The sequence below is a fragment of the Numenius arquata genome, chromosome 9, assembly GCF_964106895.1.
Source record: "Numenius arquata chromosome 9, bNumArq3.hap1.1, whole genome shotgun sequence".
Classification (NCBI taxonomy): domain Eukaryota; kingdom Metazoa; phylum Chordata; class Aves; order Charadriiformes; family Scolopacidae; genus Numenius; species Numenius arquata.
Genome location: NC_133584.1, coordinates 28,320,719 through 28,345,794, shown reverse-complemented (window position 1 = coordinate 28,345,794; position 25,076 = coordinate 28,320,719). Strand labels below are relative to the sequence as shown.

Below are 25,076 nucleotides of genomic sequence, written 5' to 3'. Positions count from 1 at the left end.
GGCTCAGCGCGTCTTGCCGCGCCCTGCCCTATCGCCGCGCGGGAGGGCGAGTTCTCTCCAATCAGAGGGAGCGGCACTTATTCCCGCCTCCGCGCGGGCTGTAGCAGCCAATGGCAAGCCGGCTCTTCGGCGAGGGGGCGGGTCTGGCCGGAGTCCTCCACGGTGTGAGGGAAGGGCCGTCTCGTTGCTCTGTGCTGCGGCCGCTCTGCGCGGCACCGGAAGCGGGTGTGCGGCGGCGGCGGTCGCCATGGAGGCCCCGGTGCGGCTGTGGGTGAAGACCGAGCCGTTCCTGGTGGGGGCCCTGCCTGCCCCGCCACCCGCCCGCCTCAGCCCTCACTACCTGCGGAAGATGGCGGCCTACGCCCGGGCGCGGGCGGCTGAGGGCTGCTTCCCGCGGCTGTCGTGGCCCCGCTGGCGGCACATCGCCTGCGGAAAGCTGCAGCTGGGCCGCGGCTTGGCCTGGCTCTACTTCGAGCTCTTCCGCAGTCTCCTTCGGCCGGACCCGCCGCGCCGCCTCGAGTGGGCCGAGGCCGAAGCGGCCTGTGCCGGCCCCGACGAGCTGGAGCAGGAGCGGAGCAAGGCAGGAGCCCCATCCCGGGCCGGGCGGCATGGGGAGAGCCCTGCCCATCCTAACGCCCCTTTTTCTCCCCTCTTGGCTAGCTGTCGGTGGACACCCTGCAGTTCCTGCTCTTCCTGTACGTCCAGCAAGTGAACAAGGTCTCTCTGCGAAGGTCTCTGATCGGGGAGGAATGGCCCAGCCCACGGACCAAGTCTCCCAGCCTGACTGGAAAATCCGCCAGCGAGAATAAGGTGTGTGCGGCTGTGGGGTTGCCCTTGCGGGGCTGCGTGGGAAACTGCAAAGTCCTGCCTTGAGGTGGGTTGAAAAGTGCTTGGGTTTGTTCCTGAGCAGGTGGAACTCTGCCCGCAGTAAAGTCTAAGCAAGAGTCAAATTGGAGATACTTTGCTAAACGCTAAACAAAATGAGGCTGGTGTATTCTCTGCAGCAAAAGTTGCCCATGGGAATTTACTAGAATCAGACTAACTCTGAAAGCTCTCTCAGAGCACTGGCAATTCTCCTGTTAAGGAGCAAGGCCAACAGCATCCTGACTTGTACTAGGAATAGTGTGGCTGGCAGGACTGGGGCAGTGATTGTCCCCCTGTACTTGGCATTGGTAAGACCCTACCTCGAGGGCTGTGTCCAGTTTTGGGCCCCTAACAACAGGAAAGACATTGAGGTGCTGGAGCGTGTCCAGAGAAGGGCAATGGAGCTGGTGAGGGTCTGGAGCACAAGTCTTGTGAGGAGTAGCTGAGGGAGCTGGGGATGTTCAGCCTGGAGAAAAGGAGGCTGAGGGGAGACCTTCTCGTTCTCTACAACTCCCTGAAAGGAGGGTGTAGCCGGGGGGGTGGGTCTCTTCTACCAAGTCACAGGTGATGGGACAAGAGGAAACAGCCTCAAGTTGCTCCAGGGGAGGTTTAGGATGGATATTAGGAAAAATTTCTTCACCGAAAGGGTTATCAAGCCTTGGAAGAGGCTGCCCAGGGCAGTGGTGGAGTCGCCATCCCTGGAGGTATTTAACAGCCGGGCAGATATGGTGCTGAGGGACATGGATTAGTGGTGGTTTGGGCAGTGTGAGGTGGATGGTTGGGCTTGATGATCTTAAAGTTCTCTTCCAACCCAGACTATTCTAGGATTGTGACTGCTTCTTTGCTTTTTTCTGTTAACCAAATGGGAAGGAAGCTTTTCTTACACTGGAGGTTTCTTTCCCCTAATTCGCTCTAGAGTATTAAGATCCCAGGGGCTTTTCTGACAAAATTACATTAAGCTGTATTTTGGAGGGGGGAGTTAGTTGCTCAGCTGTAGACCGACCACATGAAAATGTTAATGTCCCCTATAAAGTATTTTGAAAGAAGAGAAGTGAGCTGGGTGTATCGGGTGCAGCTTGTGGGCAGCTCTGTATTTGAGAGTGAATTACAGATTGACAGCATCGTTAGGAAGGTGGGCTGCAAACCTGAGCAGATTTCTGTCATTACTATGGTGTTACAAGCTACTGAAATGTAATTTGGGACAAGTTGAAATGATTAAAATGATTAAAAATAGGGACTGGGTGACTTTATACTGAAAGATTGAACTCATGGGAAAAGAAATCATAGAATCATAGAATGATCAGAGTTGGAGGGGACTTTGAAGACCATCCATTTCCACCCCCTGCCCTGGGCAGGGACACCTCCCACCAGACCAGGTTGCTCCAAGCCCCGTCCAACCTGGCCTTGAACCCCTCCAGGGATGGGGCAGCCACAGCTTCTCTGGGCAACCTGGGCCAGGCTCTCACCACCCTCACAGCAAAGAAGTTCTTCCCCCGATCTCATCTCAATCTCCCCTCTTTCAGTGTCAAACCCTTCCCCCTCCTCCTATGGCTCCCCTCCCTGACCAAGAGTCCCTCCCCAGCTTTCCTGGAGCCCCTTTAGGGACTGGAAGGGGCTCTAAGGTCTCCCCGGAGCCTTCTTTTCTCCAGGCTGCAGCCCCCCAACTCTCTCAGCCTGTCCTCACAGCAGAGGGGCTCCAGCCCTTAGAGCATCTCCGTGGCCTCCTCTGGCCCCGCTCCAACTGGTCCATGTCCTTCTGCTGTTGGTGGCCCCAGAGCTGGAGGCAGCACGCGGGGGGGGTGTCCCCAGAGCGGAGCAGAGGGGCAGAATTCCCCCCCTCGCCCTGCTGGCCACGCTGCTGGGGATGCAGCCCAGGGTGTGGGGGGCTTTCTGGGCTGTCAGTGCACGTTGCTGGGGTGTGTTGAGCTTCTCATCCACCAACACCCCCAAGTCCTGCTGAGATGAGAGGAACTGATTCAGGGCTGTGTCTTGGGTGGTCATGGAGCATCCAGTGTTATTTAAAAGTAGATGTTTTCTTTTAAGTGCTCATCAGGTGTAGTCATTACATAAAACTGGACAGGAAGGAGGTGCATTTTGGCTGCCATTGTATCCCTCCCAGAGGTTTTGTTCCTGATGAGGTTGGGGCTGTCTCACCTGCTGTTGCTTTTCTCTGTGCGATTGGGTGGGATGCCCCCAGCTTCAGCGATACCCAGTATGAACCGTGCCCCCTTTTGAAATGGTGTAGTGAGTCTCGTGCAGTGCAAGAGGGTCTCTGTCACAGTGCAGGGATCTCCAGCCGCTGGACAAGACACTCGCAGCTGCTTTTTACACCCTTTGGGCTACAGCCCTCGCGGATGGTGAGGGGAACGTGTAATCACAGCCGTATGTTGCTTGTACTGCAGTTCACAGGCCAGCAAAGGTTGTCTTTATTAATGTCTGCCATCATTCTGGTTTCCTGCTTTTTTTTGGGTCTGAAGCCCTTTAGAATTCGAACTAATGGTTCTTTCAGAGGTCGTTTGGTTTGTTGGTCTGCTCGCCTGTGAAGAAATGACCCTCGGCTTTTTTCCCTGCAGTGCCTCGGGAGGCGGCACTGAATCAAATCTGAAGGTCTGGAACAGATGCAGTGATTTTCCAATAGAGCAGTTGCGAGACCTTGACTGTCAGTTATTGATTTGTTTCCTACCTTCAATTGCCAGCAGCAGCTGGCTGAATTTGTGTGGGAAGGATTGTAGGAGAGTCTGTGTCTGCTTTCTAGAATGAAATATTTGCTACTTGGAGTTAGAATTAAATGTTTTCTTCTTGGGGGGAGATTGCTTTCTGTGTTTTGGAAGAAGCAGAAGCAGTGAGCAGGCGAGAGCACCACCTTTGACTTACTTTCCCTCTTTTAGAAGGGTGAAAGCAAGGATGCGTTGTATAAAGTCGATGGAGCTTGCTCAGCTCTGTGAGAACTCACCTCCTCCTTGTGTGTTTTTCTGCCCGCTAAGAACTGGAACGATCAGGACCACCATGCCTTCGTGCTGAGCCACCTCTCGGATATGCTGGAACTGCTGCTGGAGCCGGAGCAGCTCACTGCCTCCTCCCATTCCACCCATAGTAGCTCGGTGTCCTACGAAGCCATCTGTGCCCTCAGCTTTCTTATTGAAGGGACGGTGAGCAAATCCAGAATGGTCCATCCCCTGCACGAGCTTGCCCTCTGGCAGCCCTGTCACGGGCAGAATGGCTACTCAAAGGTCTCCAGAGCCTTCTCATTCCCCAAACTAGAGAGCTGGCTGCGGTCTTGCCTGACGACAAACCCTTTTGGAATGACTGCCTGCCTCAAGTCCGGGAAGAAACTCGCCTGGGCACAGCAAGGTAGCTACAGGTCTTGCCTTGATTTTTAGAAATAACTTCCCAGTCTTGTCCTCTCTTGCTGTCTGGGGATCTGGCACTGGTGTGGGGGCTTGCCTGCTTTTCCTCCTACTGTCAATGGAGATGGGGAAAGTGGCAGCTTAGAGGTGAGTCTGGGGGACCAGAGGGTGCTGCATGACATCTGTGTGTATTTTTCCAGTCCTTGGAGCACTTCGGTGAGCAAGCATTAATGACTTTATTTTCCAAGTCCCCTGTGAGTGAGGCCAGCATCGCTATCCTCGTTATCCAAGTACAGCTGGACACAGAGAATAGATAACATGATGTGTTTGTGGCAAAGCTGTTACTGATCTAGGCTTCCTTGCCTTAAATTTCATTCCTTGACCTGCAAGGACATGGCAGTGGAGCCGAGGCACTTTCCACCTTAGGAGAAAAAAATTCAGGTTAATATTTTGTTTCCTCTGACTGCACAGTCGGAAGAGTGGCAGTGCATTAGGTAGGACTGTGAGGTTGCTCGAGGGTTGTACAGTAGAGGGAGCATTTCACTGTTTTAAAACATAATAGTTTCTGCTTTCAACAGAAAAATTACCCTACAGATCTTCCTGTCAAGCTAAATCTTGTGTTCGGGAGCAAACTTCTGGAAATGGAGATGCCTAGGTCAGGGCTGTCTGTAGCTTATGGGAGGCTTTACCTACCTCTGAATAATCTTGAAGTGGTTTTCATCTTTTAACATGCCCTGAATTCTGGAGCTTCTTTCTGCTACGTGCTGCTGACCTGCCCAGTACGCACTGGTGGATGGTATGACTGGTGCGTGAACTGACTCGGTTTGATGGTACCGTCCTTGAAGTTTTGGGCTGATTATTTTCTTGAGGGATTGCTGAGTGATGTGGACAGTGAACCAGCATATCTGTGTCTCTGTAGGAATCGGGTATAGCCTTTTTTGTGCCTTTTTTTTTTTTTTTCCTCATTCTAAATGTGTTGGTTAACTTTATTTTGCAGTTGAAGGAACAACCAGGAGAGCAAAGATTGCCTGCAATACTCGTGTGGTGCCTGAGGTGTTCCCCATGGTGATCATGAGCCAGGTCTACAAGCAGACGCTGGCCAAGAGCTCGGACACCCTGGTGGGGGCTCACATAAGAATTCATCGCTGCAACGAGTCCTTCATTTATCTCCTCTCTCCTCTCCGGTGAGTTTTTGTTCTCTTGAGGCACAGCTAGATGTCTTTTCAGCAAGTTTATTCAAGCGCTAAGTTCTTTTTAGATGGACTAAGCAGTGAAAAAGTTCTGGTTTCGGTCTTTCCTGCTCACTGTGTCCTCACTCTTGTTCCTTGGCAGATCCGTGACCATTGAGAAGTGCCGGAATAGCACTTTTGTCCTCGGCCCTGTGCAAGCATCTGTTCATGTCCACAGCTGTGACAACGTCAAGGTCATTGTGGTTTGCCATCGTTTGTGCCTTTCTTCCACTTCTGGCTGTACCTTTTACATTCTCACGCCTACCCAACCTCTCATCCTCTTGGGGAATGAAGCAATCAGCTTTGCCCCTTTCCACACCCATTATCCCATGCTTGAAGACCACATGGCTCAGGTGGGTTTGGCCACTCTGCCAAACTACTGGGACAGCCCCATGCTGGTGTGCAAGGAGAGCGGTGACACAAGCGTCTTCCGCCTCCTGCCGCCCTTGGACTTCTACACCTTCGTGATTCCTTTTGAGATGGAAGGAGACACCACGGAGACGCCGGGTGGGCTTCCCCACGCGTATCAGAAGGCGCTGAGTCAGCGAGAGCAGAAGGTACAGATCTGGCAGAAAACCGTGAAGGAGACAGGACTGACCAAGTGAGTGCTGCATCCGAACAGGACCCGGTGAGCTGCATGGCAGCTCAGCTCAGCCATACAATTGGAAGATTCATTTAATGTGGTTCAACAAAAATGCTTTAATAACGGGTTACTTTGTGTGAGCCTTGTCTTGCATGCCATTTCTAGAGTATTAGTGGTTAGCAATCTTGGGATCCTGGTCTTTGCTCTTAATGTATGTTCACAGTCGTAACTCTGAAGGAGGTGCTTTGTCGTGATTGGGTTTTCCTAGCTTATGAAGCTCAAGGAAAAGCATTCCTAGATACTGCTTAGGTGAGGGGTCCACCCTGTCAGTCAGAGTTGACAGCTTACCTCTCGCTGGGTACTGTCTGCTGTCTCTGTTCCGCTTCCAGTCTGGCGTGCTGCCCTGCGTACCCTGAACAACAGCTCCACTAATTACTGGCCTGCAGCCGATGGATGGTCACTCTTGGCCCAAGCTTTACATTGAGGTTGAAGCTTTAAAATACTGTCCCGTCTGTTGCTGAGATGAGCTGATGATGTGCGTGTGAACTGTTCCAACAGGTCACCTCATGGACAGTAGCTTTTATATCAGATTGCATTGAATCCTCTGCCCAGCTCTTCCTGTGCTGGCTAGGCCTGTCCTAGCCCATCTCATGTGCTGATGCGCCTCTCTGCTTTCTTCTGCAGCCAGCTGGATCGGGCAAATCTCTGCCGACTTCAGTTTAGCTGCTTTTATCTTTTTGTGAACCTTTTTGGGGCAGCAACCTGAAGGACCTGGCTTCCTTCGCAAATGCAGAATGGGGATAGAAATTCAGATATTCAATTGTAAAGGCTTGAAGAGATGAGAACAAGTGTTTTTCCCTAAGCTGCGCTTGAACTGTGTAGATTTTCTTTCTGTTCCGTGCTCAGTCGAAGACTTGTGATGGGCATGTAACTGGGTGCTGATAAGCAGTGATCTCGGAGGGGTTTATCCTCTGGGGAAACACAGAACATGAAAACCTCCTCTTGGGTCAAACTGTGAGCACTGTCCATCACACCAAGCTGAGGACTTCTGGTCCATTGGATGGTTCCTTGTTTTGGAGGAGCTCCCTCCGCTTCCCTTGTTCCTTTCTGAAACCCAGGCACCTCTGTGCTGAGCGTGGAGGAGCCTCCAGTTTGAAAGAGCTCTAGATTGGGAGAGAGAAAGGGTTCTGGGGCAGGATTTTGCTGCAAGTGGGAGGGTGGTTGAGCAGTAGTGACCCAGTAGCGGTGACAGAAGTGTAAAAACCTTCAAAACTCTCAGTCTTAAAGAGCAGCAGGAAGGAAAGTGGTGATTTCAGCCCTTGTGCTAGAGTCTTCCCTTGTATCTACCAACCTTATCCTAAGGTGCTTCTTCCTCCTCCAGCCATTGTCCTCCCAGGGCTGCTGCTTCTCACCCCAGGAATTTGTGAAGGTGTTTCACCTGTCAAAAATCCTACTGTTAAAGAAATGGGAGGTAATACGGATGATGTGCTTAGATGTAACATCCTCTACAGCAGTCACAGGAGGCAAGAGCTCGGTATTGGAGTGACTTATTTCATAAAAGAGAGAAAACTGTGCCAGGTTTAGAAGCTTGCTGAAGGAAACTGCGCAGCTGACAGTGTAAAATGTCTCTGTCTCCTACAGGCAAGGAAACAACTAGGGAGACAACTAGGAAGCTTAGAGCAAACAGGATATCAGAGATGTAGAAAGAAAAAAGGTGCCGTGCTTGAACTGGGAGGTGAGAGAGACTGTGAGAAATAAGACGATGTCTTTCAAGAAGTTGGAGTTGTCAGAATGAGGAAAGTGGGACAAAAAAAGAATGTAAATCCTGCCAGGCTGAAAGTAAAAACCCCGTAAGACAGGACCAGTAAGACAGCTTGAGGAACAACTTGAAAAAGCATAAAATCCTGTTTATTCATTTTCCGAGCATATCAGACACAAAGTCTTTCAGGGTCAGTAGCAGATCAAGGTATATAAAAAGCACTTGGAGAAGATAAAACCATAAGGGAAGAAAGAAGTGGCTGCCTTTGTGTTCACGTTCACTGGGGAGGAATTTAGGTTAGTTTTTCTGTCCTAGAACCCTGCTTTCTGGGGGATGTCTCAGATGGAAGTGATAGTACAAAGGAAAGCCTTTAACTTGAAAAAAGGGTCTGGGTACACCGAGCCTCTCTGAAACGGAGCGGCACAAAAACGCACAGGGCTTTTCCCAGTCCAGGGTGGGATCAGCACATCGAATTAGGGATGGGTTCAAAGCAAAACCACATAAACTCTCCACAGGGTATTGAAAATGTTCATGTTTTACGTGAGTTCAGAAAGGAATTGCATAAGCTCACAGGGGAAAAAAAAAGTGCAGCAGGAGTTACTCAACGCTTGTGCCACCTTTGGCTTAAGAAGTTGTGGAGCTGAGGTGGTGCCAGATGGCTGGGATGCTGTTCCGGAGAAATACTGCCGTGAGCCCACACTGCTCGTGGGCATCCAGCAGTGGCAGAGACAGAGAGCCTGAGCTGAATGGTGTACCCTGTTATTGCTGGGCTTACAAAACACATCCCAAAAATTATTTCCCAGTAATGGGAATGATTTGAGGAGTGTTGTTTCTATGCACGTTTTTTGTTCCTGATCTCCATCCTCTCTCTCTCAGACGCTGTCAGAACACAATTTTGTGTCTTCAGTGCTTAAGCGCTGGTTACTAATCTTCTTTTTCTCCCTTTTCAGACAGATTTAATCTGTGCTCTCTAAGTAAAGCAGAGGCAGCCCTGTGGAGCAGGGGTGCTGTGGTAGTGGGACGGTGGAGTTAGAGGAGTCATGCCACCTTCCCCAAGTTCTGCACTTAGGGTTCATTATAGTAAAATTCCCTTGGTAAAAACCTCTTCCTGGACGGGCAGTTCATGAACCAAGCCCAGCTCTTAGCTGATACACATGGAGACTTGTTTTGGTAGCGAAGGTGAGGTTTAGAAGTGTAATACTATAAATAAATGTGACGTTTGCATACTTCCCTGCTGATCTTCTTTTGGTTTCAGGGATCAGAGGAAACGGTTTCAGATGTTGGTAGAAAATAAATTCTACGAATGGCTGGTTGAGACAGGGAACCGTCAGCAGCTGGATAGCCTTGTTCCTCCTGCGGTATGCTCCAAGCAGGCAGCGGGATAGCATCGTGTTCCTGTGCAGCAGAAGGAATGGTAAGTAGAGGGCATGTTTCTGCAGCAAAAAAAGTGTGGCCAGCAGCCAAGGGAGATGATTCTCCCTCTCTGCTCTAGTGAGACACCATCTGGAGTACTGTGTCCAGCTTTGAGTCCTCAGCACAGGAAGGGGCATGGACCTGTTGGAGCAGGTCCAGAGGAGGCCACAAAGATGCTCTAAGGGCTGGAGCCCCTCTGCTGTGAGGACAGGCTGAGAGAGTTGGGGGGCTGCAGCCTGGAGAAGAGAAGGCTCTGGGGAGACCTTAGAGCCCCTTCCAGTCCCTAAAGGGGCTCCAGGAAAGCTGGGGAGGGACTCTTGGTCAGGGAGGGGAGCCATAGGAGGAGGGGGAAGGGTTTGACACTGAAAGAGGGGAGATTGAGATGAGATCGGGGGAAGAACTTCTTTGCTGTGAGGGTGGTGAGAGCCTGGCCCAGGTTGCCCAGAGAAGCTGTGGCTGCCCCATCCCTGGAGGGGTTCAAGGCCAGGTTGGACGGGGCTTTGAGCGACCTGGTCTGGTGGGAGGTGTCCCTGCCCAGGGCAAGGGGTGGCACTGGATGATCTTTAAGGTCCCTTCCAGCCCAAACCATTCTATGATTCTATGATTGTCTTGATTCTTCTCTATCTAGAAGAGTTGCCCTGTGTTTCTGTGCACAGCCTGGGCAGAGGTGGAAAACATAGGAGGCTGTTCAGTGGACATTCTCCCAAGAGCCTTATATTTGGTTTTTAGTAATTATTTTGCAGTCAAAACTGCTTTTGAATTTGAACCTATTCCCTGTGCGCTCAGCACCTCCCTTGTGCTCTGCAGGTGTTCTGTTTGATTTGTCAGGGATGTGTGTCTGTCTGTAAAGGCAGATAGGCATATTGTACAGAATCTGATGTAAAAACTTATTTGAACAGCTGCTCTTTCTGCTGCGTGCATTAATGTCTGTACTTATCTGTCTCATTTTTTGCTTAAGAGAATTGAGAACTTCAAATAATTCTTATTTTGTAGTGTCTTTCTTTTCCCAAGTAGAAGTAGTTTAGGAGCTGAAGACAAGCCCCTGATGAATTTTTGTGCCATTGCATGTTTCAAACCATTAGAAAGTTGTGTTTGTTTTTTTTTCTTTAGACTTTGAGTTGCTTTTTAAAGAACTATTGGGAGTAAAATTTCCTCTTCTTATTTTGTTACAGAGCTGTGGGACCGGGCAGCGATGCACTGAGAACAGTTCTCACTCGGACTTTGCAGCCATCCTGCCCAAACACACTCGATGTGGACCCGACGCCCAGCCTCGGCGCAGATGGGGACTCTCTGTTCTGCTTTAGGATTTCTCCCGCTTTCCAGGGAGCGCGCTGTAACTAGTCTGTTGGCAACTGAGAAAGCGCATGAGGGTGATGAAGGATCCTTTAGTGGGAAGGCCATCATCACGGTTAGTGGCCGTGGTGGGCGAGTATCCAGCCAAGCAGCCCTTTCCCGGTGCAGAGGTGGACGCAGGGCCCTGGCGTCGCGGGCGTCGTTATGGTACGAGCCAGCCGCACTGCTTTTATAAATGCAAAAATGAAATATTTCATTTTTTTTTTTTTTTTAAAATGAATGAAATTCAGTGAAATTTTTTTATATGAAGATGGCACTTGAGCAGTGTGACGTTATGGTATTAACTTTCTTAACACGTTTGAATTGTTTTGACAAATGTCAATAAAAACAGAGTTCTTAGATGAGCCTGGCACGTGTCGTAGGGAAGGGGTTTTACCTGCACGGTGGGTGTTAGAGGGACACGACATCTTCACTGCTTAATGAAACGTGAACCCACCAGCTGAGAGAAAAGCGCTAATTTATTAACAGCCATGGAATTGAAGGTTTTGAAGGCTGCACAGCATTTTAATACAAACATAATTTAATACTTTCTTAATATTTCTTGTAAAGGTTATCAGCTTGGCTGAGTACCGTTCTCCTGTGCTAGCGGAACCTGTCCTGGGGAGATGTGCTCGTCGCTGAGCACCTGAACAGGCTGGGCAGAACAGGCCAAGGCGTTGCGTGGGTGACCAAGCCGGCAGCTGTACGTGCCTTCTGAAGAGCTGTCAGACCCGAGAGCGAGAGGAAGGCGGGGACGCTTAGTGCTCTGGTGTACACGGCAGTTTGTGATGCTGGAATTACTCTGAAAGTCTCTCTTGGCTGCTGGGGAGGCAGGTGATGCAATACAAGGCGAGTTTATGATATTTAGCCAACTAAAGGAGGGATGTTCAAAGTGACTGCTTTGAACACGTGAAAGTGGAGCTTTGAGATGTTCTAGTGAACCTACTGACTTGCCTTTCGATAGGACGTGGATTGTGGTTGGACTCTGGTCTTCCAAAGACGGCATTTGGTTAAAAAAAAAAATAAATCTGTAAGTGGCCTCGCAGCCTTTCTAGCAGCAAGAGCTGTAAGCAGCAGCGCTGGGCGATTCGAGGCACCCGAAATGGCAAGAGGACGAGATGTCGCTGCGCACGTCTGTCTCAGACTGTCATATCTGACGGCGTTTAGCGGAGCTGTGGCAGTGCACATGGGGTGGCAGGCAGAGCCGCTGCTGCCAGACTGCTTGTCCTGACAGATTTGAGAATAGGGGCTGTGTGTTCCAGGCGCTGCTGTGCCAAATTCGTTTCCCTTTGTCTCGCTAAGCCTTCGGGCTGGTGCAGTGAATAGCTGCAGAGGTGTTTTTTCATAATGGGCTGGCGGGGGGGTGGGGTGGGTGTACATAAGCCAGAAATCCTCGCCCTCCCTGCTCAGTGGGCCGGAGTGTGGCTAAAAGAAATATTTTTGCTCAAAGTGCAGGTGGTGGTGTAAGAGTTTTGAGTTGAATGTGTGACGCTGGCAGATTTTATCAGAAATCTGGGCACTGTTCGCTACTATTTAATGTTGTGAAATCACTGATTTTTGGGGGTGTGTGGCCAGACCTCCTCCTTTTCCTCGATGTCAGGCGCCGTTTGGAGTGATGCAGCTCAAGCTGAGGGTGTGCTGTGAAAATGTGCAGCCTCTTTGCCACACAGATGTTTCCATTGGGAGCTTTTGGAGCAGAACCTCTGTGCAGAGGCTGTTCTTCCCGTGGTGTCTGCCCTGGGCACGTGCTCGCCCTTTCCTAACTGAATTCTTTGCTCCATAGGAACGTTCTCACATTAAATATCGGGTCTCTTCCTTACAGACGGGGATGGGCTTTTTAGAGCTGAGGAGGATACCTTCTTGTTGAACGTGCTTGAAAAGGAGGGAGCAGCCAAATCGCCCCCTGTCCTCCAGGACTTGGCAGGGGGCTGCGTGTTTTGAGTGCGTTTGGCAGAGTTTTGGTGTTCTGACTCAGCAAATTGTAACAAAGGGAGGATGGCGAAGCCTTCCTTTATTCCATAATCCTGTTTGCTTTTCTGGAAACCGTCTATAGCCTCAGAATCACTGACTCAATTTTTGGATCCTATTCTCATGACAAAGCGGCTGTCTGGTTTAAAACGAGCCCGTTATAAAAAGGGCGCCTGGGATCCTGGCTGTTTGTAACAGCTTCTGACATTCCTCCAGCACCGGGGAGCTTGGCTGGAACGGAAAATGTCCAGAGCTGGAACCAAGGTAAGTTTATTTGCAGCCTACGCGTGATTGTGGTGAGGAGTACAGAATTTATCAAGGGTAAGTTGTGGAGAAAGTTTGGTTTCTTCTGCTGACGGCTTCTCCCTCTGTCAGTCTGTCGGCAAGAGGAGGTGCTTGGAATCCCTCCCCAGATGGAGGGAAGCTGGAGCTGAGCCCTCCCTAGTCTTTTCCCAGGTATTGGCTGTTCCCTCTAGGTCTGGCTCTGCGAGAGGATGGAGTCGAACACAGTGAGTGGTGAGGGGGTGTTTTAAAATACACCAAAACGTGACGCCTTGTAAATTGGCGGTGGAGGCTGCTGTGCCAGCAGCGAACGTGACGAGCCATGTTTGCAGAGCCAGGTCTCGTGGAAGGCTGTCTTGGGAGCAGCTGAGCCCCAGCACCAGCAGCGGCCACCACGTCCCCCTTCCATGGCGGAGCAAAGGAAAGACTCCTGGAGGATGGCCAGAGCTCCGAAGGCAATAGCATTCCCTGAGAGATGCGAACCAGCCGTGTGGAATTTGGTGGAATCGGCAGAGATGAATTTAAACCGGAGGAGGAGGTAGATCAGAAAGCCCAACTTCAGCTAGAGTGACCGTGCATCAGATGCGGGGGGGGACCCAGCTCTAGCGCTGTGGTCTTCGGTCCCAGAGGTAGCCCAGCTGAGCTGGCCGGTCGCGCAGACCGTGCTGCGGGGTTGGGACTGGGCAGGGATAAACAGCTGGGAAAGGAAGGCGAGAACATTGGGCTAGTGGCTACTTTCTCCTGTGAGACGTTAAACAACTGTTGGGAGGCTGTGGACAGACCTACATCTTTCCACGGTATCGGTTTTGCTTTTGGGTTACGTTCCTCTGAAACTGTGGAGACTGTAGGACCCAAGGGGGCGCAGAAGGCTGGGAAGCAGAGCGTTTTTGTGGGCGCTGGCTGGTGCTGTGGGAGATCTGGATTCGGTCCCTGCTTCTCTGCGCTTTTTGTCTGTGATCGGGGCTGGAAGTGCTTTGGCTGTTTCTGAGCAGCCTTTAGGGAGCGGAGGGTGGTGCGTGGCTTCCTTCTCACCTCTCGGATGGCAGCGGTACAAGTCGTGATGTACCCGTGCCTAAAGAACATGCTGGGGAGATGTGACTGATTGATGCTCGAGTCTCCTGTCCGCATAAAGAGATTTAAAACACATACTGCCTTTACCCCTGCTGAAACCCACCTCCCCGCGAGCAGGGAATTTGTTGGTTACGTGCTGCCGCGGCGCAGCAAAGTGTCCAAGAGGAGTTGAGGTAGCGACAGAGAGCAAATCTCATCTTTCCTCCGTGCCGTGCTCTCGCTTACCGTGTTCCAGGGAGAAGAGAAGGGCAAAAAGGGGCAAAACTGAACACTATTTTTCCCCCCCGAAGCAAGCCATCTGCCCTAAAAAGGGGTCACTGCCCCCAGGCTACTTGCTTAGAAAGTAGCACTTTCTGATTATTGCTTTCAGGTATTGTTTGTGAGTTTCCTTCTAACAGAGCTGCCGTTGGGAAGAAACGGGATAGCTGCTCTGAGGTGGCCAAGGGAGTAGGAATTTTACAGTCCCGTACACCAGGTTTGCCATAGCAGATCTTCCGTCTGCCGGGTAGAGCCCCCAAAAAAGCAAAGTTTGGGCAACGACCAGGTTAGTGCAACTCGATGGCTTCACTGAAGGAAGGCGATTTGCGTGGGTGTAAGATGCCGGTGAAACGAACCGATGACCTGGAATTGGAATCTGTAATTCACCTGTCATTGTCCTGCGGGTGAAAAATGTCAGTCTGGGCTGATTGTGCCTGAATTGTTAGAGGGAAGCGGAGGAGTGGTGAGTGGGAAGGTCTGAAACAGCTTGAGGGTATGTGCGAATGGAGAATGGGTGAGCAGGAGCCCTCTCCTTAAGCCTTCCTATAAATGGTCTCGGAGTAAAGCAACGAACGCTTTTGGATGGTTGCTGTTCTGTGGGAATGGCCGGACCCTTCATGTGCTCTGGGATTTCTTTGGCTTTGTGGCTTTGTAAGCGCAGGGAAAACGCCCTCTGAGGAACACGGGGGCAGCTTTGCCAAATTGAAGTTCAGCTGCGTTAGGCTGGGTGGGGAAGGAACACCAAATGAGCTTTTTCTTTTCTGTTACAAAACTGAAGGCAAATTTAACCAGCTTCAGGCAGAGTTGTGTGATGGAGCATCGTGTTTTCCAGGCAATGCCTCTAGGGATGAAGATCCAAAAGCAGGAGCTGTAGAACAACAGCAGGGCTGTGGCTGGCGAGGGCAGACCAGCGTGGTTAAATACCCTATAGCAGCAGTGTTGGGGAAAAGGAATTGGGCGTTTTAGTGCGCTTTTACAACTTTTATTCTCTTGCTGGAAAGATGGTGGTGATCTCCCAGCTCCCCATTGCACTGAAGACGGGAAAAGCTTGTCCAGGAGGGAGGGAGGTGGGGCCCGGTTGCTTTGTGTGTGCCGACTGCTTTGTAATGGGAGATCAGTCCCTTGAAAGTAAGAGGAAAATAACATTGTCCTAATAAAGGTCTATTAACAGGCAACAAGACCAAGGACATAAATCCTCTGGCATGATTAGTCCAGCTCCCAGTGTGCCTGATGAGGCTGGTGGGACACGCCGACCAACTGGCTCTAGGAAAACCACAGCTAACTCTTTTTTTTTTTTTTTTTTTTTTTTTTTTTTTTAACAAAAAGTGAACGGGGAAAAAAAGCAAGTGGGTTGTCCTAGATTTGAATCTGTCTCCTGGGTTGAAATTGTGACAATGAACAGCATTTTTTAACATCACTGACGTTAGATCAATACCAGTAGCCAGAACACCGCGGGTGCTAGGAGCAAAAGGGGATAGTGTATCTTGATACTCAAGCTATGGAAAAAACTATGGGAAAACTGGATTATGGGGATGTTGGGTGTTTAAATCACTGTGGCCAGAAAAATTCTCTCCAGAGCATATGGAGATTTTGGCCGAGGCAATCTCGGATGCTACCAAATAACCCGGCAGCAGGTATGGGGCTGATGCCATGCTGGAAAGCTGGAAAAGGTGAAATGTTGCCGTGAGTGTGCACCACATTGGATCAACCAATTTGGACATCTGTGGGTTCCGTGCCAGGCCTTAGAAGACACTGGAGTAAGTTATCAGACTCCTATTAAGGTGGAAGATGGTGGTTGGGTGCAGCCGTAGGGATCTGCCGATACTGATTCACGTCACACTAATGGAATTTTTTGGCATGGTCTGACTTCCCAGTACCGTAAGCAAGCAAGGGGTGCAGTCAAAATAGACGTGATGGCTCGGGAACCCTTATTGCAAAGAGCAGCTCTTGATGAATAATTGTCTTCTGGGAGGATCTAATAAACGGGGCTGGGTTTTTCTTGGTGCCGATAAAGCTCACGTGGTGCCCAGCTTTTGGCATTGACTTTTGAGAAGGCAAACTGTGGACCTGGTAGAGTTGGGATAAGGAGAATGATCTCAGGGCTAGAAGACGTGGCCCAGGAGGAGAGAGACCACACCACCCCCTTATCAGTAAAGGTCTAACTGCAAGAATTCCACAAACCAATATAAATTAAACGCTGCTTAGCACAGTCCGTTGACTACTTGTGTCTCCCTTGGCCATAATTGAGTAACTACTGACGTAGAGAAGGTGGGAGGGAAACGTATTAATAGCGTTTCGCTGCAAAGAGGACAGGGACTTCACCAAGGGAACTTTGGGTTGGATTGGGACAGAAGTAGATGCTGGGAAGGGCAAGACATTGGTGGCAGCTGGAGGCGTTGGGGCCAGACTGGTGAACTGGCTGCCTGGGATATAGTTGATCCTGCTCAGTGGTTGGGCTTGATGACTTTTTGACACCTTGAGGGCTCTTTTTTCATGTATCTCACACTCTGATGTGGCTAGAATATGGATGCTGGAGGACGAGGAACCTCCCTCCTTTCCTTTCTCTGCTTGTGTTTCAGGTCACCTTCTACGAAGACAAGAATTTCCTAGGCCGTTACTACGAGTGCAACAGCGACTGCCCCGATTTTCACACCTACCTGAGCCGCTGCAACTCCATTCGCGTGGATGGAGGCACCTGGGTGGCCTACGAGAGACCCAACTTCTCCGGGAACATGTACGTTCTGACGCGTGGCGAGTATCCCGACTACCACCACTGGATGGGCCTCAACGACCGCCTTGGCTCCTGCAAAGCCGTCCAGATAGTAAGTGTCACCTCTTCCCAAGGGACGTTTTAATTTACAGACCTATCATTAAAGGGTTTCAGCGTGTTTGTGGGTGGGCCCCATCTTCCAGGGGACTCATGAGAGCTCCTTCGGAGGGGTCGGCTCCGGGAACAGCAAGGTGTTTGGTGGGTGGAGGTGTAAATCTCTTCCACCCTTGATTGCAATGGGAAGAAGCAGATCCCTTTTGAGAGCTTTGTAGGTGAGTTTCCGTATCTGCGTGTTCCTCCAAGGACTTTGGTGTCTGGGCAGGTCGCTCCGAGGTTTGCCTCTTGCCTTCCCCTCTCACATGCTCCGAACGGATCCAAATCTGATGGTGGCCACAAGGCTTGTAACAGTGGGATGTAGATTTTGCAGGAGCACCTAGAGCCTCTCTAGCAAGGCAGGGCTCCCTTCTGATACAGGGAGCCGAGTCTCAGTATCACCAAGCCCCTCTGGGCATGGGGAGAACAGCCCCAGGAGCAGACCTGGAGTGACCAGGAGTGGGAGGGGATGCCTGGAGCCCTCCTTGGGTGTGCTTGGAGCAGCTCCGGTGTCTCTTGGTCTTAGGAGAGCACAGGGCAATGCATGTCTCCCCGCTGCAGCGCGGGAACTGTGCTCATCCCCTCCTCACTGATGGTGGGGAGATGCTTCTGCAGCCTCCGCAGCACCTTTCTTTCCACCAGCAGGAGATGGGATAAATGTAGGTTGACGGGGGGCGGTGTGGAAGTGCTGGGGGGGAGAAATGATCCCTTTGGGAAGCCTGTGGGGAGCAGCACCCTTTAAAACTGGCAGGGGTGGGCGTGTGGGTTGGGGCTGAGATGCTAAATGCTGCCGCTGTGTCTTTGCCAGCAATGGGGCAGAGGGTGGTGGGGATCTGTGCGTCGCTGACTCGAGTAGAGTAGCACAGTCGTGGTCTCCCACTGCGCGGAGCAGGTCTCACAGCCGAGGGGAGGTTTTGCTTTTAGGTCTGGAGGTTTAACACCCCCTTTGAGGCTGTTCTGGGACTGCGAGGTCTTTGCATGGGGCAGGGAGAGTTTCCAGCCGGTTCAGGAGACTGAGCTGGCATAAGGGATGGAGCCAAAACAGATATAGCAGCAACACAGCTTTCTCCATCAGGATGGCTTTATCCTGCATGTCCACCTGGTGCCTGGCTTCCCCTCCTGCGCTTGGGGGGCTTTCAGGGGGACCTGCAGTGAAGGTGTTGGGTCGGGGTGCCCCAGAGAAGCTGCAGTGGCAGCGCACGGATCCGTGAGACCCTGGGGAGCCGGGCTGGGGCTGGCAACGTGAGCAGACTCGGGGAGGCAGGGGGGGGGAGATGGTGGCCGGGCAGCTGCAGATTAAAACTGCCGCAAAGCACCCTCAGGCAACGCGGTGCTTCAAATCACAGTGGAAAATACCCGCGCTGTGTCTGCCTGTAATACAACCCAGCTGGGGTCACCAGCTCATTAAACTCCTCGTTGCCCGGAGGAGCGGGGAGCGGAGGGGGGTCCGTCTCTCCTCCTGATGCTCACGTGGGGTGGCTGAAGGGTTTGAGCCAGTGTTGGAACGGGCAGGCTGCCTGGGAGAGAGCGCCCAGCGCCTGCTGGACTGGTCTCATCCCTCTCTGCACCCCTTCCTCCCTGCAAAACTGGGGCTGCAGTTTGGGCTGGAAGTGCCCTGCTCCGGCTCGGTGCTTTTATGCTGCCTTTGCACGTGATGTTCAGACAAGAGTTACCCCAGCGGCGCTTTTGGGGGCTGACGTGAGCCCTTCAGCCCTGCCCTGGTGGTTTGTACCTGCTCCGAGCGTGACCGTGCCTCAGTGCTGGTCACAGCCAGGGACGTGTTGGTGCCTCCTTCCAGCCCATTTTCTCTCCCTTTTTTTATTTTTTCTAGCCAAGTGGAGGCCGGGGCCACATCCAGGTATTCGAGAAGGGAGATTTTGGCGGGCAGATGTTCGAAGCCACCGAAGACTGCCCTTCCGTCATGGATGAGTGGCACATGCGCGAGGTCCATGCCTGCAGAGTGCTGGAGGGCACCTGGGTTTTCTACGAGCACCCCAACTACCGCGGCAGGCAGTACCTGCTGCCCAAGGGGGAGTATCGCAAACCCGTGGAGTGGGGGGCCTCCAGCCCTGCCGTCCAGTCCTTCCGCAGCATCACCCAGTGAGGCAGCCCGCTGACTGGGGTGCCGGAGGCCACCAATAAAGCAACTGAGTCGCTCAGCTCGCCCTGTCCTGCTTTTGTTCCCGGGGTCCGTGTGCGAGTCATCCTGCCCTGGCAGAGCTGGTGGTGGAGCTGAGCCTCCTCCAAGCACAACGCCCTCTTCCAGTCCCTGTTGCCTCTATCTTTGCTGTCTCCTTCCTCCTGGCTGGCCCCATCCCCTCCCTTCCATCCCGCTGCTCCTCTCCAGGAAAGAGCCGTCCCCAAGACGGAGCGTGTGCTCCCGTGTTTGACCAGTCCAGTGGAGCAGTGGGACCACCCCTCCCCAGGACTCCAATTTCTTGGTGCTGGCTGTGGGTGGCTCAGTCCCTCATGACGCTGGGGAGTCCCCTCTTGCTGCGTTGCTGCTGTGTGGCAGCTTGGGAGAAGGGGCTGCTGGTGGCTGGGGAGAAGGGATGAGGTTTCCACCCATGCCGCGTGCATGGAGACCCTCCTGGGGGAGCACACAGGCAGCAGATGTCCTGTTGCTGGAGGAGCATGTCCCTCCCGTGATGCACGGGGCAACGGGACGGGGAGGAAAGTGGAGGTGAGAGGCAGGGGTCTCAGAGTGGGCAGGAGGGAGGTGGCTCCATGGCGGTGGGGGGGGGATGCTGGGGACCAGTGTACCAGGTACAGGATGCCCGTTGTAGGAGTCAGACAGGGGGTCCGGCTGCTTAAAACGGGGCTAAGCACCGCCTCAAGCTGGGGCAGCTGGAAGGGGAAGAAGAGGCTGGACCTGGACAGAGGTGGTGAGAGCCTCCGTAAGCTGCCCTGTGACGGGAGGTTGCTGCTGAAGGAATCCTGAAGGGCGGGAAGAGGCGCAGGGAGCAGTGGGGACCCTCGGGCTCCCAGTCATCCCAGTTTGCCGCCAGCTGGAGCACCCCGTTTTGCCCAGTGCCGCTAGATGTCAGGCTGGGCCCACGCCGTGGCCAGGCTCAGGAATAACTGATGTCCGCCGTGCAGGGCACTCTCCTCCCGGGCACCCCGGGGACCTCCAGCCCGTTTGCATATCGAGCCGAGGGGCCTCGGGATAATGACGCTGGATGTAGAAGCAGAGCCCTTCCAGCCATGCTCCGCCGTCTCTTCCCGCTTGATGTATGAGGTTATTACGGAGCAGGGAGGCAGGTTAAGTGATGCTTGTCAAAGCCGCAGCGCTGTGACCCCCCCCCCCACCCCGGAACGCGGCCGCTGGCAGGGAGTGGGAAGGGGCTGCCGAGAGGGGCAGCTCTGGCCCCACGGGCTTCCCCTGGCACAAAGGTGGGCTGAAGAGAGTTGCCTTCCTCTTCCTCCTCCTCCTGCCATGTCCCTGCAGTTCAGCCCCCCCGTCCCGTCCGTCCCCCCCCGACCTTAGCCCCCTTCCCTGTTTCAGCCCTTTGCTGCAAAGGGTGATGCCTCTTCTTGGCCAGCTTTAGTCCTTTCTCCTCCAGCACGGGTCAGCAGGATGTGGACATATTGGCATTACAGTTGGGTCTCGGTGCATTTTTTCCCCCAAAATATTTCTCCAGGACCAACCAGCCCTCCCAGCACCCGGATCCAGCTCCCCTTTTCCCCCTGGCTCCTGGCAAAGCTCTCTGAGGGCTGTCAGCCAGCAAGGAGCCGCCTCCAGCATGATCCGGCCCCCCGATTTTTGCAGGGAGCCTGTTGCTGTCCCTGTTTTGGAAGGAAAATTTCCCGCAGGTAGGTGTCCTCTGGCTGGTGGGTTTCCAGCCATCCGCCACCCTGATTTTGGGGAATGTCTGCCTGGGCAATGCGCTTCTCCATCCTCCATCCCCTGCAGTGGGATGTGTCTGTAGCCCCCCGGAGCTGTAGGGGGGCAGATTTGGGGTGCCGCAGCCCCGTGGCTGCTGGTGTACATCCACCCCGGAGCCTGGGAGAGACCAGACGTGTCCTTTCTTTCCCTTCCACCTCTTGGTCTACCCACAAAAATGCAATTATCCCAACTATTCCCCCCCCTCCTCCGGCTGGCTCTTGCCCTCTGCTGAATTTTGCATTGTGCCCTGATTGTTGGCAACACAACGCGCATAATAATAAAATATGCTAGTTGGGTGCGGGGTTTGACTTTTTAAAATTATTATTATTTTTTTATTATTATTCGAGATGACTTTTTCCATCGGGGGCTCCCCGGCTGCGCGGGGTGCAGAGCCCGTATGGATCTGAGGGCGCGGGGAGCGCAGGCAATCCAAACCCAGCCCGCCGCTGCCCTGTTCCGCTTGACAGCTAATTTCCATTCCTCAGTATCAGGGGGTCTGCTGCGGTAATTGGCATGCAGATTGTGTCTGATGGGCCTGTTAGACACGAGAAAAAGACTCTGCTAGTTAGAATAAGCCAACCCCAGGCTGATGGATGGGGCGTAAGGAGGTCATTGCGAGAGAGAATATACCGATGCCCGCACGCACACACCTACGAAATTTCCCATTTCGTGCCCTCCCCCCACTCCTACTTCCTTTATCCGGCAAACTCTAATCTTTCATATTTCATTGAGACAAATCCTGCTCCATTTCTCTCTCTCTCTTTCCTTTTTCCCTTTAAGGGAAATGTGATGGAACCTACTCCTGGATTTAATAAGAAGATGGTGCGGCGTAGCAGGAATTAAAGCGGTGCCATGCTTCATTAGCAGCTGGGGATCACATGGAGCTGGCCCAGATGTTAATTACACTTTGGGAATTAATTGCTGTAAGGCGTTCCTCTCCTCCATCATCTATAATCCGGTGGGTGTGCAAGGACGTATGGAAGCAGAGACCACGGGTGGGTGCCTGCGTCCCCTCCTTGGCCTGTGACTGAGGGACACAGGCTGGCTTTGAAATCTTGAAGCCACCTTCTTTTCTCTCCCCACAGTGCCCAAAGACTTGCTGCTGGTTTCTCCCTCTTTTCTTCCCTGTGCTGCCGTCCTCCAAACTTTTATCCAGCTGCTGGGGAGAAGCAGGTCCAGGTGGGACTGGGGAACAGTGGGAGGTGACACTGCTTTGAAGAAGGAAAGACCATCCCCCTCGAAGCTGGCTGTCCCCAGGGGACCCCAGGACACGCTCTATGAGGGCTGGTGGGATGGTGGCTTCCCTTCCTCCATCCTTGCTGGCCCATCCAGCTCTGGGTGCAGACCCAGGCTGCTCCCCACGCCGCACGGGAGAGCCTCACCCTGCCCCTGCAGCACCTCTCCGCTGCTGAAATCCCGCCAGTTCTCCAAGGAAACTGGTCCCCGGTTTCTTCCCTCCCATTTTTCCACCTTGTATTCAACTCAATGAAATGCAAAAGCTGCTAAAAAGCTGGGCGGGGGGGTGGGCAGGGGGGGGCTTTTTGCCAGAGGACAGAAATGATACGCTTGGAAATGAAGAATATTCCTCTGAATGCTGCCAATTTGTTCCTTTTCTGAGCTGGCTGGTGGCAGCCCAGCGTGGGGCACGGTTATCTCTGCGACGGAGCATCCTATCTTCGGGTTTCTGCCTGGGCTGGCAGAGATTGCTGCGCGGCCCCAGTGGGACACTCGCGCTCAGCTTTGACACCCCCCACCCCCAAAAAATTGCTCCCAGGCTCTGATGGTGTGAGCTTGGCCCAGCAGCCGCAGCAAGGGCTTGGCCGGAGCTGTCACCGTGGCAGGTGTGACAGGATCAGCCCGTGCTCCTGTGTTTGCCTTCCTCTTTTGGGGCTTTCCAGTGGCGATGCTCCCAGGTTCCAGCAGAAATTCTCCTTGCTGCTTACTGCGGGCATGGCCTGAGCTTTTGTGTGGCTCACAGCGGTCCTCAGGGCTTTGTGGGTCTTCTCTCGGTGCTGTTGATGCTCTTCAGTTTTGAGGCATCAGCCACCTAGGTGCAGGCCCCCCAAAGGTCATTAATGTCACTTCAGTGCAACACTTCATTGCCGTTTGGTTCCCTTGGAACCCTTCTCGCTGAAACCAAAGACCCTGTAGGTGCAGCAGCTTCCTTGGACCATACCTGGGCAGTCTCTGAAGGTCCTCTCTGGGGATTATGGCACATACTTTGGTTCTGTCAGTGCAGCCCTTCCAGACATCCTCCTTTCTTCTGCTTTATGTGCGAACTACCCTATGCATCCCCTGTTGGCAGGGGCTGAAATGCGAAGGTTGCAAGGAGCAAAGAGTTTCAGGAGGAGATGGTCAAGACTGGCTTTGTCCGTCCTGGTCTGAGCTTTTCGGTGAAGTCCATCCCAGCCCAGGGTGCACAGAGCTTTTGAGCTGTGCACGAGCAGATGCAATAGCAGAGCCGAGCTGCTTCCTCTCTCACATGAACTACCCATATGTACACCCCGGAGACCCCTCTGGTGTCTGCTCGTGGTCACACGTGTCCTCTTGGCCAGATGTGCTGGCCACATGCTGGGTTGGCCGTGCCCATGAGTGTGGTGTCATGGGTGAGAGCTGCCTCTCTGGGACACGCAAGGGGTCACGGGGGGGACATTGACACCCTGACCTGGGACTCTGCGGCTCCCCTGAAATCGCAGAGGCAGACGGAGAGGAGAAGCCACTGACTGGGGGACCAGCCTTCCCTTTGACAGTCCCCAGCAGAGGGCAATAGAAGCAAATGGAAGAGACAAGACCTTGCCAGCGATGTGCCAGAGGAGCAGTTCCCGTGCAATCGCTGTGGGAACCACGTTTGAGGGGGGGGGCTCGAGAAGGAGGTCAAAGCAAAACAGAGCAATTCAAGGATATTTGGGTAGGGGGTTAGAGCAAATCTGCACTTTAGTAAGTCCAAAATGAATTGCTTTGGGTTTGGATGGAGAAGGAAGGGGGGGGTATTTAACCCTTTTGTTCAAACTTTCTTGATTTTAGGGCAGTTTTTAAGTGAAAAGTGCTGCCGTGACGGGCACAGCTGAACACCTCCATCAAAAGGTGCTGGGAGGAAAAGCTCTGAGAGTTCCCAACACCCGTTATATTCCACCCGGTCAACTTGTGCAACCGAGCTGAGCTCAGTTTCTGGGTCTCTTTCTGGATACTGTGGTCTTTTGGAAATCAAATTCTACCAATGTGCCTGGACACCTTGGCTGCTGATCTCCTCCCTGGCTGGATGGATGCGCTGGGCTGGGGCTGCTGCTGCCCACAGGTTCCCTTCTGTCCTGCAAAGGGGAAACCACCATGGGATTCAGGGTGAATGAGCAGGGAAGAGGTGGGCAGAGCATCCCTTCCACCTCCCCGCTGCTGGACCAGCTCAGGCGAGAGCCTCTGCTCCCTGCAGGATGCTGCCTGGCTTGGCAGGGATTCACATCCCGCTTGCAGGATTCCTATAGGTGGTTTTCAGCTTTTTTTATTTGGGTCCCAACTAGTTTGGAATTATCCAGGGATAAAGAAGGGGCATGGGGATACAGGAAGGGATACAGGGAAGCTTTCCATGGCAGGAGTGTGATCCTAGAGATGCTCTCCCAGCCAGCACAAGACACCTGGCACGAGGCACAAGGACGAGGCGCTTGTCCACCAGGACAAGACACTGCAGGGAAGTCTTTCCTGGCACTATTCCCACCTGGATGCAGAACCGAGACCTGGTCTTTTTTTTGGGGAAAAAATGCAATTATTTGAAAAGGAAGAGGAAAATCCCCATGGCAGGGAGCTGTGGGTGCTGGGGAGCAGCACCCTGGCTGGATGTGGGGTGCTCAGGATGGCCGGCCACCTCAGCAAGCAGCTGGGGGGGTTGTTCGGGCAGAGACCCACACCGTGGTGCGGCCACTGTGGTACAGGGCCGGGGCCAAAGCCTTGGGATAGAGGACATTTTTGGGGGAGGTTGAGATAGACCTTTTGTTGAGATGCTGCTGCTTGGAGAGGGCGCAACCGGACTCCAGAGAAGAACGAAGGGGCTCCACCACCTTTGCTTCATGGAGACCCCAACCTGCTTCATTAACCGCCCCCCCCTTCCTGAGACGAGCAAGATGCAATCTCCCCATCTCGGCGTTATCTCCCCATCTGCATCCTCTGCTGCCAGGCTTCCAGATGCTCCTTATCTCCTCTCACCTTCCCCAGGATCCTGTCATGCTCCTC

General features: G+C 52.9%; 2 protein-coding genes across 2 annotated transcripts; both read left to right on the top strand.

The window, feature by feature from the left end:
• Positions 1 to 145: 145 nt before the first annotated feature.
• Positions 146 to 10,886, top strand: TBCCD1 (TBCC domain containing 1). The gene is made up of 7 exons (XM_074153367.1): positions 146 to 580; positions 661 to 810; positions 3,849 to 4,215; positions 5,209 to 5,395; positions 5,544 to 6,041; positions 9,038 to 9,196; positions 10,368 to 10,886. The coding sequence occupies exons 1-6, from the start codon at positions 248 to 250 to the stop codon at positions 9,165 to 9,167; spliced, it is 1,665 nt and encodes a 554-aa protein (XP_074009468.1). The 5' UTR covers positions 146 to 247; the 3' UTR covers positions 9,168 to 9,196; positions 10,368 to 10,886.
• A 1,852-nt stretch (positions 10,887 to 12,738) lies between these two features.
• Positions 12,739 to 19,127, top strand: CRYGS (crystallin gamma S). The gene is made up of 3 exons (XM_074153368.1): positions 12,739 to 12,759; positions 16,686 to 16,928; positions 18,801 to 19,127. The coding sequence occupies exons 1-3, from the start codon at positions 12,739 to 12,741 to the stop codon at positions 19,071 to 19,073; spliced, it is 537 nt and encodes a 178-aa protein (XP_074009469.1). The 3' UTR covers positions 19,074 to 19,127.
• The last annotated feature ends 5,949 nt before the right edge of the window (positions 19,128 to 25,076 follow it).

Bases quoted from the DNA above. Each gene is read 5' to 3' on its own strand.
- TBCCD1 (XM_074153367.1), top strand. From the start codon at position 248: ATGGAGGCCCCGGTGCGGCTGTGGGTGAAGACCGAGCCGTTCCTGGTG. The intron at 811-3,848 runs GTGTGTGCGGCT...CTGCCCGCTAAG, and splicing joins AATCCGCCAGCGAGAATAAG to AACTGGAACGATCAGGACCA. The intron at 6,042-9,037 runs GTGAGTGCTGCA...TTTTGGTTTCAG, and splicing joins AAGGAGACAGGACTGACCAA to GGATCAGAGGAAACGGTTTC.
- CRYGS (XM_074153368.1), top strand. From the start codon at position 12,739: ATGTCCAGAGCTGGAACCAAG. The intron at 12,760-16,685 runs GTAAGTTTATTT...CTTGTGTTTCAG, and splicing joins TGTCCAGAGCTGGAACCAAG to GTCACCTTCTACGAAGACAA. The intron at 16,929-18,800 runs GTAAGTGTCACC...TATTTTTTCTAG, and splicing joins CCTGCAAAGCCGTCCAGATA to CCAAGTGGAGGCCGGGGCCA.